Here is a 15,457-nt window from a genome sequence, read left to right on the forward strand (position 1 = left end):
GAAGCTCACCACTCGTCGTGAAAGAACCTTATTAAATTATTCAAAAGATCATTGAGTCAATGGTTAAGCCACTCTAGAAACGTATAAGTTGAGCATCTTTTGCTTACAGTCTTGATCAACTTGTACAGAACGTTAGATATAGGCATCCTTCTAGAAACCCCATATATTGCACAGGATAGAAGATTTGTGATTTCAGTCATTTGTATAATTTTCTTGAGTTGGTCCAAGCTCACAAAATACCATTAGCTGGCCATATTTTAGCCTGTGTTCACGAAATTCATTTTCCATGACCCCACACTCTTCAAATGCCAAGTCTTTTTTTACGCCATTTTTAAGCTATTCTTTAGAGTCAAAGGCCACCAAAATAGATACGACAATTTGGAGGACATAGCCCATAAAGTAGCTGTGGTTCAGTTGACAGAAATGCCCTGAGTCTTGCTGGCTGAGACTTATCACAGGGACCGCATAACATGATCCTCACATACTCGATCATTTCTTCATCCTCTGAATGCACTTGATGCATCTTGATCCAAAGACTTCTAACGTGTGGATGGAGAAAGACATACTTCATTCCCTATCAAATATTTGCACTTCTAGCTAACATCTGTCCCTTCCAATGTTGGGATCCTGAACTGTGAAGGGACCTTCGTTGATATTTTGTAGCCAAATCACATGCGCTATAAAAGAATGCTCGTAATCCTTATAGACGTTTATAAATGTTCCACTTGCATTCATATGCATTTACTTACAAACAGTTTTATGTATATAAAGATTTCTAGACATGTATAAATGTAATTATGCATCACAATACATATAAGGTTTCATGGACTTGATCGGAACCGTATCGCCTCTCTCGTACATCACAACCTTTAGAGAGGATGAACAACTTGTTTGATCGCGGACCAACTGCCGCGGCCGGGGTTCGAACCCTATGTCAGCAACGTTAATCACTACACCACGGAGCTCTAAATTACCAAATTTCCGTTCGACCAACATAAGACCTCTCATAACCTCCTCAGGGAATTCTACAGACAATACCAGTCACATTCTGGGGATGTGTTGAGTACTTTCTCTTTTCCGTGTTGGTGTATGTGAAAACCACCAGACCATCAAGCTTTCTGAGAGTTGGAATATTATCGGGGCAAGTTTCGTTGAATGTGAGGACAAGTATCTTGTGTCTATGGTTGTTTCTGAGTTGTGTGTCATTATAAAATCCCTTTTTTCCTTTTCTGGCTATGTCCTGACACTGGCCTATAATCTTTATTGTGGGTATTGGAGCTTATTGCCTATATCTGATATGTTTTACGTTTCATCATCTAAAAATTCCCAAAAGGGCTGCGATCTTATAAGCTCTTCGATACATACAAAGGAATACAGATTCATTCAAGCTAATCAGGTTATCAAGGTAAAAATGAACATTACAAACGATGTAAGACTTTTTTTTTGTTGCTGTTTATTCATTTTACTGTGTTTTTTGTTTTTTCCTTTTTTTTTTTACATAATTTCATTGCAAGTTACATAAACCTCCACGAGGGCTGAAGTGCTGGTGTTTTCTTCTTCAACACTAGTCCTTCCTCGCCGAGTGAGACAAGTTATTCAGTTTTAAGATCAAAGAGGTATCAGACTGGACTAACCTAAAACACAAGACTATATCAGCATATCAGAACCACGTCACATTATTTGGTTTTATATCACTTAACTAATCTCGTTTCAACCTCAAGTTGGCAGACTAGTAGAGGTAGAACCCCACGTAACATTAATCCCCCCCCCCCCCCGCTAACCCATGTTATCTTATATCACCTTATCATGACCTCTTGTGTGTTCACCTGAATGCTTTATCTGATATGAACAACTCTTGTGACTTTATCTGGAGAGATGATAGAAATCTTACAGATGTGGTGTTTTGGTGTGTATATATATATATATATATATATATATATATATATATATATATATATATATATATATATATATATATAAAGATGTTCTGGAAGGAGGTAAATAAAGTGCGTAAGACAAGGGAGCAAATGGGAACTTCAGTGAAGGGCGCAAATGGGGAGGTGATAACAAGTAGTGGTGATGTGAGAAGGAGATGGAGTGAGTATTTTGAAGATTTGTTGAATGTGTTTGATGATAGAGTGGCAGATATAGGGTGTTTTGGTCGAGGTGGTGTGCAAAGTGCGAGGGTTAGGGAAAATGATTTGGTAAACAGAGAAGAGGTAGTAAAAGCTTTGCGGAAGATGAAAGCCGGCAAGGCAGCAGGTTTGGATGGTATTGCAGTGGAATTTATTAAAAAAGGGGGTGACTGTATTGTTGACTGGTTGGTAAGGTTATTTAATGTATGTATGACTCATGGTGAGGTGCCTGAGGATTGGCGGAATGCGTGCATAGTGCCATTGTACAAAGGCAAAGGGGATAAGAGTGAGTGCTCAAATTACAGAGGTATAAGTTTGTTGAGTATTCCTGGCAAATTATATGGGAGGGTATTGATTGAGAGGGTGAAGGCATGTACAGAGCATCAAATTGGGGAAGAGCAGTGTGGTTTCAGAAGTGGTAGAGGATGTGTGGATCAGGTGTTTGCTTTGAAGAATGTATGTGAGAAATACTTAGAAAAGCAAATGGATTTGTATGTAGCATTTATGGATCTGGAGAAGGCATATGATAGAGTTGATAGAGATGCTCTGTGGAAGGTATTAAGAATATATGGTGTGGGAGGCAAGTTGTTAGAAGCAGTGAAAAGTTTTTATCGAGGATGTAAGGCATGTATACATGTAGGAAGAGAGGAAAGTGATTGGTTCTCAGTGAATGTAGGTTTGCGGCAGGGGTGTGTGATGTCTCCATGGTTGTTTAATTTGTTTATGGATGGGGTTGTTAGGGAGGTGAATGCAAGAGTTTTGGAAAGAGGGGCAAGTATGAAGTCTGTTGGGGATGAGAGAGCTTGGGAAGTGAGTCAGTTGTTGTTCGCTGATGATACAGCGCTGGTGGCTGATTCATGTGAGAAACTACAGAAGCTGGTGACTGAGTTTGGTAAAGTGTGTGAAAGAAGAAAGTTAAGAGTAAATGTGAATAAGAGCAAGGTTATTAGGTACAGTAGGGTTGAGGGTCAAGTCAATTGGGAGGTGAGTTTGAATGGAGAAAAACTGGAGGAAGTGAAGTGTTTTAGATATCTGGGAGTGGATCTGGCAGCGGATGGAACCATGGAAGCGGAAGTGGATCATAGGGTGGGGGAGGGGACAAAAGTTCTGGGAGCTTTGAAAAGTGTGTGGAAGGCGAGAAGATTATCTTGGAAAGCAAAAATGGGTATGTTTGAAGGAATAGTGGTTCCAACAATGTTATATGGTTGCGAGGCGTGGACTATGGATAGAGTTGTGCGCAGGAGGATGGATGTGCTGGAAATGAGATGTTTGAGGACAATGTGTGGTGTGAGGTGGTTTGATCGAGTAAATAACGTAAGGGTAAGAGAGATGTGTGGAAATAAAAAGAGCGTGGTTGAGAGAGCAGAAGAGGGTGTTTTGAAATGGTTTGGTCACATGGAGAGAATGAGTGAGGAAAGATTGACCAAGAGGATATATGTGTCGGAGGTGGAGGGAACGAGGAGAAGAGGGAGACCAAATTGGAGGTGGAAAGATGGAGTGAAAAAGATTTTGTGTGATCGGGGCCTGAACATGCAGGAGGGTGAAAGGAGGGCAAGGAATAGAGTGAATTGGAGCGATGTGGTATACCGGGGTTGACGTGCTGTCAGTGGATTGAATCAAGGCATGTGAAGCGTCTGGGGTAAACCATGGAAAGCTGTGTAGGTATGTATATTTGCGTGTGTGGACGTATGTATATACATGTGTATGGGGGTGGGTTGGGCCATTTCTTTCGTCTGTTTCCTTGCGCTACCTCGCAAACGCGGGAGACAGCGACAAAGCAAAAAAAAAAAGAAAAAAAAAAATATATATATATATATATATATAAATATATATATATATATATATATATATATATATATATATATATATATATATATATATATACAGGAGAACACACACACCCAAAGGTTATGATGAGGTGATCTTAGGTCACCCTTAGGGGATGGCGGATGTCCTACTTGACCTAGCCTGTCAATCTCAGGTCACGTCAGGAAATACCCTTGATGGTTGAGGTCCATCAGTCGCTTATCATACCTAATATACACATAGCTTGATTTGATGCTTCTTTTCAAAGGGACCTGCGATTAAAAAGATTTCTCCAACATTCCTTTCTGGAACAATATATATATATATATATATATATATATATATATATATATATATATATATATATATATATATATATATATATATATATATATATATATATTATATTAGTGTTATCATTATTCTATTATACTTAACCGCTGTTTCCCGCGTCTGCGAGATAGCGCAAGGAAACAAGGGTGTTTTGAAATGGTTTGGTCACATGGAGAGAATGAGTGAGGAAAGATTGACGGAGAGGATAAATGTGTCAGAGGTGGAGGGAACGAGGAGAAGTGGGAGACCAAATTGGAGGTGGATTTTGAGCGATCGGGGCCTGAACATGCAGGAGGGAGAAAATCGTGCAAGAAATAGAGTGAATTGGAGCGATGTGGTATACCGGGGTCGACGTGCTGTGAACGGATTGAACCAGGGCATGTGAAGCGTCTGGGGTAAACCATGGAAAGGTTTGTGGGGCCTGGATTTGGAAAGGGAGCTGTGGTTTCGGTGCATTGTACATGACAGCTAGAGACTGAGTGTGAACGAATGTGGCCTTTGTTGTCTTTTCTTAGCGCTACCTCACATACATATATATATGTATGTATGTATACGTTGAAATGTACAGGTTTGTATATGTGTGTCTGTATGTGGACGTGTATTTATATACATGTGTATGTGTGTGGGTTGGGCCATTGTTTCGTGTGTTTCCTTGCGCTACCTTGCTAACGCGGGAGACAGCGACAAAGTATAAGAAAAAAAATTATATATATATATATATATATATATATATATATATATATATATATATATATATATATATATATATACACGTACCTTCACTACTATACATATACAAGCATATACTTATATAGTACAAAATGTTATTTGACTCTGCCTGCTCGAGCTTACACCTCGAAGCTGCATCGCTGAGAGAACAGTCTCATCAAAGAAATTTTCACTCCAAAGGGGGTTACATTACCTTAATACTGAAAGTAGTGTAGCCTTAGGCTGCAGGTATCCTAAGAAAGATCTTCAGTGACACCAGGACTTCCATGAAAATCGGTCCTGTGTTAATTATGAATAAGAAAGTATCGTAACGAAATAATTTGATCACTATCCTAATATCCGAAGTATCAATTGACTGCCAAAGATCAAAGAACACGACCCATATCACGCGAAGAGATAGTCTATGATGACCGTCATAACTGGTGGGTAATGATTATCGTACCTTAACTTCAGATCATCAGCTGGAGGAGGAGGAACACCAGTCCTCTCTACTGTACAGTGCAGTGGTCGTAGTATTTCACCTTTAGTGGTTAAACCCTTCCATTAGCCAAGCAACCACCTGTTGTCTACTGATTTGCCAAGTCTTCGAAAACATTGACTACGGCATCATGGAATTTTTGCACAGTGTCTCGAGTCATGCGAGCCGTGGAGTAAGCTATATCGTAGTAAATACGGTCACGCACACAGCCCATGCTGTGAAGACCGGAATAATCGCTATGGTCTACAGTAGTATAAGGCCTTAGATCGGATATCTGTACGTGGTCATACATCCCGACGACAGTAAACTCATTCGTGTATAGATTAGTGAAAGTGTAGTCACACAACATAGGAGACAGAGAAGAGTAATAGGCGTCGTATGAGAAATCTTTTGGAAAGCGCATGGATCGCACTATCCTCTCCTGGAAATGATATTTGCTCCGAAGTTTCTCCCGAAACTCCACGTCAAACGTCTTTGCATATTCCCAGAATATTTTTCGGCTGTTGTGGGGCGTTATTATGGAATGTGACATGTTGGCCACATGGCAACCCAAGTCCCTAATGGAGCCCTTCCAGTAGCGACGTTCGTCTACGGCGTGACGACTGGTTACGCTGTACGTGTCTCGCACCACTCCCGCCTCCCGCACCAGCTCCACTAAAGCCGTGTTGATTGCACACGTGAAGGCTGAGTTGATGGTTACGCCAGCATTCAGACACTTCTTGATGAACCGGTCAAATGTGGTGACGTCCAGTAGGCCGTACATGAATTCCGTCTTTGGGTGGGACACTTCCGGAGCCTCAAAGGCTTCAGCAAGAAGGCAATGGAAGTGACTGTCTGTCAGTTCTCTTCGCAAGTGTTCAATTCTCTGGGGATCCTTCTCAAGCTCTCGCCTCACCGTTTCCTCAATCTCTCTTGGATGACTGACGATCTTCCCCAGCTGGTCGCCGTCGATGGGAACTCCCGTGATGAGATTCTCGATAAGTTTCACAAACGTAATGATGGCCATTAAGGCTACGATACCGTCGTTGCTTCCATGAAAGAAGGTGAACATTACTGTGTACTGGTGAGGGAACTTGTCCCGCAGTTCGGGCATTGGGCATGGGTCTGCCGGGCTACAAGATTTCAGTCGGACGCGCCAGAGTGGCTCCTCCATTGCGTTAAACTTTGTGTTTATCAGTTTATTCATCTCATCATCCGGGTCGCCAGTCACGACCTGCGAGAGGGGGAGGGGGGAAGTTGTACTTAGTGGTCATGATAAGCTGCTGAAATAAAACCTAAAACACACAGACACACACACACACACACACACACACACAGGCTAAGGTGTGCAGACACATAATACATGATACATGAATACATGGTTAAGAAGAGGAACACCACGAATGATGCACACTGTAGCTCCGCTCCCAGTCCCGCTCTTGCTCCGGTTAAATATTATTTATTACATGAATTTCAATGGGGGAATGCACACTACCGCCCACGGTTCGCTGTAGCTCCCATCACGCGCAAGCAACAGTCATCCAAAAGATATTTTGAGCGGAGAGGGAGCGACCCGTGACCGGAGCGAGAGCGACAGTGTGCATTACCCAGCGGTCTCGCTCCAGTCTTGGCCCGAACATCAGTGAGGTGGGAGGCTGTCTCTCCGTCCTTCCTTATCATCATACCCTAAGAAACCAACCATGTGGGATTATGAAGGAAGTGGCAGTCATCATCAGTCAGATGAGGATAGAGAGTGTGAAGTTCCTCCTCAGATTTCCTCTCCTCCAAAACTGGATGGAGATAGCCAAGCTCTCCCTTTCCTGTTTTGTTTGTTTCTTCCTTCCTCCTCTTCGTCCAGGGCTATGGGGATCATAGCCAACTCAGACTAAGAAAAATCCATCTTCTCCCACTGCCAAATACACTGACACATCTAGACAGCCTGCGACAAGAGTGGACTAAGGTAACCGTTGCTGAGCGTGAGCGTACCGTGAGAGGAGTGGTAAGTGTGTATTACCCATGACTGTGAGCGGAGGTATAGTGTGTATCAGCGTCTATCACTTCACTTTGGCAGAGACAAGAGCAAAGCAGTAGTGAGGTTAGGAGGATCAGATAGTTCAAATTGAAACTGAATGTTCATGAATGTTGCCAAGTTTAATAAACTTAGAATCTGACATGACTGCTGTCATAAAGAATATTCAAGCAGGTGGTAATGAGAGGAAGTGGCATAAAGTCAATGAATGGGTTTACAGGAGTAATACTAAAGAGGAGTGACGAAATAAATAGCCACTAAGTGGTCGCTTTTCCAGCTGATGTACCTGCCAGTTTGTTTCGAAACCTTTCTTCTTTCCATTATTCTGAATAGGTACTATTTTAATCCCCCAAAATGATTCACTATTAGATTTTTCCTCTCTCTCTCAACTGGGAGAACAAATTGAGACCTTTAGTGTTGCAAGAGTCCGGTAGATAGGTGTTCTTAAGGAAAAAGTAAGGGAAAAAAGTGCATCCAGTCGTATACCAGGTTAAGCCAAACATATCCAGCACACACAGCCCATAAGGACTAGGCTAAGCTAAACTTATCCAGTACACACAACCAAACTAAGTAAGAATTTTGACTGATCTCTATCTAGAAACTGATTCAGACAAGCGAAAGTATCATGGTCAAACAACTGTGATTAGATGTATATGAAGGAGGCTAAGGGAAGAGGGTTTTATGGGTCTTATAAAGGACTGAAGGTCAATGGAGAAATAAAGGGTGAAACAGCTGAGACCACAAGGCTGAGGAAATTAGTTAGAGATATTGAGAAGCTAGACCAAAAAATATCTGTTGGAGGAGGAAATAAAGAAACTGAGGAATCGTCAAAGAATTATGAAAAGTGTCTCCAGACGAAAGAAGAAATGAGAGAATTAGAATAATATATTCAGAGGGCCTGAACGCAGATTATATCTGTGGGGATTCAGAAGCTATGTAACCAGAGGACAGAAGATGAGACGTATGAATAGTGAAGAAAGAAAAGATAAAGGGCAGAAGGGCCTTTTCTGGATATCCTAAAGACTTCGACAAAAGGAAATGACCACAATACAGAGCACAGAAACAACTGTTCATACTGGATGGAGAGGGGGAGCAGAAACAATTTTTGAGGCTGTTCAACAGACTTGAGCATAGACACTGATTCCTTAAAACACAGACCTGGCGATACTGAAATACTGTTACACAGGGAATTAAGTTGTAGAGAGAGTAATAAGCATTGTTGGAGACAGAGCAATTGGGGAAATTTACAGGCAGGGATATGGAAGGTTCAGAAGGGTGCAGAGTATACAGAATCAAAGCTTCTTAGAAAAAATAAAGTTAATAAATTCATAAATGAATAAATTTTAGAGAAAGACAGAAATATGGAGAATGGCGAAACATGATCGAGTGATTTATCAAACATGTGGATGACACTAAAACTAAGAAATACAGGAAAGGTAGAAGTAGATAGACCGAAACTGGTGATATTTGGACTGGAAAAAGTTCTAGACAGAGAGGAAAGAGTGAGAGAAAAAAATGTCGATAACTACTAGAGGCTGGGGTTCTTCACACCCCAAGCTGGAAACGAGAACAAAAGTTTGTTTAAGAGGTTTATAATGAGAAAGTGGAAAGGAAGGGAGATAATATAAAGGAAAGTCAATGAGGGATGAGTTGGATATGTGTGTGGTGAACCTGGTCGATAAGTTTTGATGAGAGAGAATGCCAGACGTGTGGTGAACCAGTTTTGATGAGAGAGAATGCCAGACTGGCAGTCATTAAACAGAGGGTGTATCAAGCAGGGGAAGAGATTTTACCTTGAAGTCCAACTTCGGCTCTCTCTGCTCACAGACCCACAGTTCATCGTTATGGTAACGAAGGCAGGTCCTCAGGGATTGGATCTTCCTGTCGCAGAGATATAAGGAAATCATTCTGAGCTTCCATTAAAAAGACAGGTCTGATGTAGTTTTAGGAAATGGTTCTCAAAGGAAAGGTAGTGTGCAATTCTGCAGAAAAATACTCGCTATGGTGAGATATTAATCTTGAAGGAGTTCAGTGGGTTTGAAGCTGTAGCATGATCTGTAGGTGTACTGTTTTCGTCCTCTAGGGGGTCTTAGGGAGGTGGTTCGAGACTTATGAAGGCTGCTTTGAATCTAGTTTGGATCCAGGTTCATTAGACTCTTCACTACTACCCCATCTGTACACCACCCTTATATTTACTAAGCCAGCTTCTCAAGGCTATCGGTTAGCCTTGTTACACACACACACACACACACACACACACACACACACACACACACACACACCATTATCAATCAAGTGCTTCTTCACATATCCTTATCTTCATTAAACTGTTTCTGTACCGACCTTGAACTTTCCCACGCAAACACACACACACACTCACACACTACTCTTCCAACCTCTCTCTCTCTCTCTCTCTCTCTCTCTCTCTCTCTCTCTCTCTCTCTCTCTCTCTCTCTCTCTCTCTCAGATTGTTACTTGGATTACGCCTAACTAGACTTACCATCTTTACACAATAGTGTCTATCTCCAGTGGTTTTGATTGTGAAAAAGATATGCATATTAGGTACAAGCCAAGACTTGTACCACCTAATTCCCTGATATTGGTGAAAACTTGACGGAAAAGTTAAGCCAATCTTCACATGTGTCTGTGACCCTTATTATGCACAGGTGGCAGACCAGGTACCTGTAAACAAGTTGCCAGTTCACCATTTACTGTTCGCTGGTGCTTAGTTAATACTGATGCTCTATTTCGGTCATTCTAATATCACCAACACATGTGTAGATTGAGCTTATGTCAGGTCTATGAACAGACCCTATATCGTCCAATGTTTGTACACATCCACAGTATCTATGAACTCATCAAATGCTTAGTAAGGGTTGATAGCTAATTATAGTATCACGTTTGCAGTTCATTACACATTAGTGTCATGAATTAAGATTAGTGTGGTACCTATACCACGTCGTCAATAAATGTAAACATCCTCACGCATACAGTCAGGTTTCCTATTCACGAAGTGATCGAAAGTTTCAAAATATTATCCAACTGGGAACCCGTAATTTGCAACTAATCAGGGATACCAACCGACCCTATGTTGTGACGAGTTGAGTCTCATAATGTTTCGCTAGGTTTAACTAATTATTGGACAAGAGAGGGAAGATAGTTGTGTCGGAGCTGCGGGTCGCCTTAGTGTAAATAACGGATCACGGCTCTCCGTCCATAGGAGCTGTGTGAGCCACGTAAGCTGACCACAGGGGTTCCAACCCACCCAGCTGACCACAGAAGTTGTGGCCCACGCAGCTGACCATAGTTGTAACCCACCCAGCTGACCACAGGAGTTGTGACCTACCCAGGTGACCACAGGAGTTGTGACCTATCCAGCTGACCACGGTGCGACCCACCCAGCTGACCACAGTTGTGACCTACCTAGATGACCACGGTGTGACCCACCCAACTGACCACAGGAATTGTGACCCACCCAGCTGACCGCTGGAGTTGTGACCCACCCAGCTGACCACAGGGGTTGCAACCCACCCACCTGACCACAGGAGTTGTGACCTACCCATCTGACCACAGGAACTGTGACCCACCCAGCTGATCACAGTTGTTGTGACCCACCCAGCTGACCACATGAGTTGTGACCCACCCAGTTGACCACAGGAGTTGTAACCCATCCAGCTGACCACAGGGGTTGTGACCCACCCAGCTGATGACAAAAGTTGTGACCCACTTAGCTGACCAAAGTTGTGACCCACCCAGCTGATCACAACCGATCGCCTGACCGACGTTCGTCGCTACAATCACCTTGTACCAACCAGTGCTCGTACAAGAATTGTCCTACACCCACTTCTTTGAATGTCATCAACAGTCCATGAACAAGTGCACAGCTAATCAAGCATTTAGTTAAATTTTTCCATAGTCGTGTGCATGACAACCACAGTATTGCTGTAATGCAACAGAGGTGAAAATATTCACCACTTAATATTTCACTAAATACATAATATGTATGTCAAAACAATGCTACTACACTTCAACCAATATGTAACTTTATATCACATAATAGTCACTATTGAATACATAATGTATAACATTATACTACTAAAACTCAACCAATATGTAACTTTATGTCACATAATAGTCACCATTAAATACATAATGTATAACTCAACCAATATGTAACTTTGAAACAATGTTGACTATGATCTATATAACGATATATATATACACCTCCAACAGCCAGGATCGAACCCAGGACCCCTGCGTGGCAGGCGGGAGTGGCTAAGCTATGATCGCTACATACATAGAAATGACTATTCGAATACTACGTACTCGAACACCCTTCGTCTCACGTTGGTGAGCAACGGGGTCTCCATTTGTCAAATCCCACAACCACCAGATAGCATTTTACAGAGCCTAACTGTACAGTACGGGGGTATACATATACGAATATAGTGCATATGAACGCGCACTTCCATATAACACAACAGCTAGGATCGAACCCGGGACCCCTGCGTGGCAGGCGGGAGTGATATCGCTGGGCTATGATCGCCCTTTATAAAAAAAAAATTACTTCGAATACTATGGACTCGAATACCCTTCGGCTCACGTTGGTAAGCAACTGGTCAAATCCATCAGGCTCGATAAGTTCCCATGTTGCTTAAATCCTTTAATGTAAGTGTTGCCTTCGGCAACAATAATATTGTATAGAATATCAATCAGGAACTTACCGGAAAGTTCTGCACGATGCATCTATAGAGTGCCTTGTAGAAACTGATAAGTTTTATGTTGGGCAGACTGGTATGGAACTTTCAGTTAGACTTAAGCAACATAGATATAGTATTAAAACAGGACATGTTAAAAATCCTGATCATTGCATTGACTGGAGTAATGCGATTTCAGTTAGCAACTCTTAACTGCTGTACCAAGAGAAATATTGAATCTTATATAATCAAATACACAAATAATTGTAACATTAATATTGGTGAAGGTCTATACAAATTGGATACCTTTATTGTTGAGAGAATTTGCAAACAGTTCCCCTTCTTGTCCACATAAGTTTATGATACGCTTGTTGCAAGACTCGAACGCACCCGATCTACATTCGGGAAGTCACTTGTTTACCAAATGGCGTCCTAACTACGTCTCTTTGTTGTATATCAACTGACTGATATATTTCTTTCTTGTATCTCCCCTGATGATGTGATTATTACACGAAAGTGCACTTGGGAACTTATCGTGTTTCATTTTCCCGTGGACTCATAGGAATATATGTGTTGTTGACTGGTTTTTGAGGATATTCAATGTATGTATGGCTCATGGTGAAGTACCTGAGGATTGGCGAAATGCATGCATAGAGCCATTGTACAACGGCAAAGGGGATAAAGGTGAGTGTTCAAATTACAGAGGTATATGTTTGTAGAGTATTCCTGAAAAATTGTATAGAAGGGTATTGACTGAGAGGGTGAAGGCATGTACAGAGCATTAGATTAGGGAAGAGCAGTGTAGTTTCAGAAGTGGTAGAGGATGTGTGGATCAGGTGTTTGCTATGAAGAATGTATGTGAGAAAAACTTAGAAAAACAAATGGATTTCTCTGTAGCATTTTAGATCTGGAGAAGGCATATGATAGAGTTGATAGAGATGCTCTGTGGAAGGTATTAAGAATATATGGTGTGGGAGGCAAGTTGCTAGAAGCAGTGAAAAGTTTTTATCGAGGATGTAAGGCATGTTTACGAGTAGGAAGAGAGGAAAGTGATTGGTTGCCAGTTGATGTCGTTTGCGGCAGGGGTGCGTGATGTGTCCATGGTTGTTTAGTTTGCTTATGGATGGGGTTGTTAGGGAGGTGAATGCAAGAGTTTTGGAAAGAGGGGCAAGTATGCAGTCTGTTGTGGATGAGAGAGCTTGGAAGGGAGTCAGTTGTTGTTCGGTGATGATACAGCGCTGGTGGCTAATTTGGGTGAGAAACTGCAGAAGCTGGTAAATGAGTTTGGTAAAGTGTGTGAAAGAAGAAAGCTGAGAGTAAATGTGAATAAGAGCAAGTTTATTAGGTACAGTAGGGTTAAGGGGTAAGTCAGTTGGGAGGTAAGTTTGAATGGAGAAAAACTGGAGGAACTGAAGTGTTTTAGATATCTGGGAGTGGATTTAACAGTGGATGGAACCATGGAAGCGGGGGTGAGTCACAGGGTGGGGAAGGGGGCGAAGGTTCTGGAAGCGTTGAAGAATGTGTGGAAGTCGAGAACATTATCTCGGAAAGCAAAAATGGGTATGTTTGAAGGAATAGTGGTTCCAACAATGTGATATGTTGCGAAGCGCGGGCTATAGATAGGGTTGTGCGGAGGAGGAAGTATGTGTTGGAAATGAGATGTTTGAGGACAATATGTGGTGTGAGGTGGTTAGATCGAGTAAGTAATGAAAGGGTAAGAGAGATGTGTGGTAATAAAAAGAGTGTAGTTGAGAGAGCAGAAGAGGGTGTTTTGAAATGGTTTGGTCACATGGAGAGAATGAGTGAGGAAAGATTGACGAAGAGGATATATGTGTCAGAGGTGGAGGGATTGAGAAGTGGGAAACCAAATTGGAGATGGAAAAATAGAGTGAAAAAGATTTTGAGCGATTGGGGCCTGAACATGCAGGAGGGTGAAAGACGTGTAAGGAATAGAGTGAATTGGAACGATGTGGTATACCAGGGTCGACGTGCTGTCAATGGATTGAACCAGGGCATGTGAAGTGTCTGGGGTAAACCATGGAAAGTTCTGTGGGGCCTGGATGTGGAAAGGGAGCTGTCATTATACATGACAGTTAGAGACTGAGTGTGAACGAATGTGGCCTTTGTTGTCTTTTCCTAGCGCTACCTCGCGCACATGCGGGGGGAGGGGGGTGTCATTTCATATGTGGCGGGGTGGCGACGGGAATAGCATAGGGCAGCAAGTATGAATATGTACATGTGTATGTATGTGTTTATCAGTGTATATATATGTATGTATACATTGAAATGTATAGGTATGTATATGTGCGTGTGTGGGCGTGTATGTATATGCATGTGTATGTGGGAGGGTTGGGCCATTGTTTCGTCTGTTTCCTTGCGCTACCTCGCTAACGCGGGAGACAGCGACAAAGTATAATAATATATATATATATATATATATATATATATATATATATATATATATATGAGGAAAGACACGATACATATATACAAGGTTAGGAGTTGGGGCAACACACAGCAGTCACGCAAACAAACATACAAAAGAAAACAAAGCATTACGACAACACATAACAATTAGGAACCATGGAAAACTCACTTGTTCAAGTGGCATAACAACTCTTCAATGTCTCTCTCTGACAGATGTTGAGTACAGTTGATAACTATTTTTGTCCCAAAGTTCAATGTGTTGTATTTGGCTGCAGATGCTAGTCTGTGGATGGTACTACCAGCGGGGAAGTGGAGTATAACTTCATCGCTTCCGTCATTGTTATTGCTGCGAAAAGAAAGCCATAATTGTAGTGACATTATTCATTTTATGTTGAAGGCTCCAGTCACGGACAGAAGTCCACATGAAGGCCGGACCATAATTGAAATACAGAGAGGATTATGAAGCGGAAAAAGAAATGACAAGGGAAAGTATTCACGAATTTTGGAGGTAGTCAAAGACCTGTCTTTTGAAATGTGCCAGGTCATAGTTAGTGGGAAAGACATGAGAAGGTAGAGAGTTCCAAATCTTCGACGTGTAGGGAAAGAAACATGTTCACAACGGCCCAACCTGAGTTGCAGATGGCCACTCAGTAATCGTGTGACGCAGGAGTTAGCCGAGTATTGCGTGGTCTAGCTAGTGATGGGGGTACACAAGCAGCCAGCTCTCGGGAGGAAAAACCAAAGTGATACCATAGTACAAAAGAGGGAAAGTGAACCAACATCGCGGGTCAAGTTTGCAAGTTAGCCTGGGACAGTTTATAAGTTGGACCGTTTTCGACTCAGT

At 42.0% G+C, this 15,457-nt stretch overlaps 1 protein-coding gene across 4 annotated transcripts in view; it reads right to left on the minus strand.

Moving 5' to 3' along the window:
* Nucleotides 1–1,437: 1,437 nt before the first annotated feature.
* The window catches only part of LOC139762995 (uncharacterized), a 39,327-nt gene continuing 25,307 nt past the window's right edge, over nucleotides 1,438–15,457 (minus strand). For all 4 annotated transcript variants that reach the window (XM_071688543.1, XM_071688557.1, XM_071688546.1 and 1 more), the window contains exons 3-5: nucleotides 14,783–14,959; nucleotides 9,283–9,370; nucleotides 1,438–6,694 (exon numbers count right to left, since the gene is read on the minus strand). In XM_071688543.1, the coding sequence (XP_071544644.1) occupies nucleotides 5,570–6,694; nucleotides 9,283–9,370; nucleotides 14,783–14,959 (1,390 nt within the window). In that variant the 3' untranslated portion in view covers nucleotides 1,438–5,569. The remainder of the gene's footprint in view (nucleotides 6,695–9,282; nucleotides 9,371–14,782; nucleotides 14,960–15,457) is intronic.

This window comes from Panulirus ornatus, chromosome 3, assembly GCF_036320965.1.
Source record: "Panulirus ornatus isolate Po-2019 chromosome 3, ASM3632096v1, whole genome shotgun sequence".
NCBI lineage: Eukaryota > Metazoa > Arthropoda > Malacostraca > Decapoda > Palinuridae > Panulirus > Panulirus ornatus.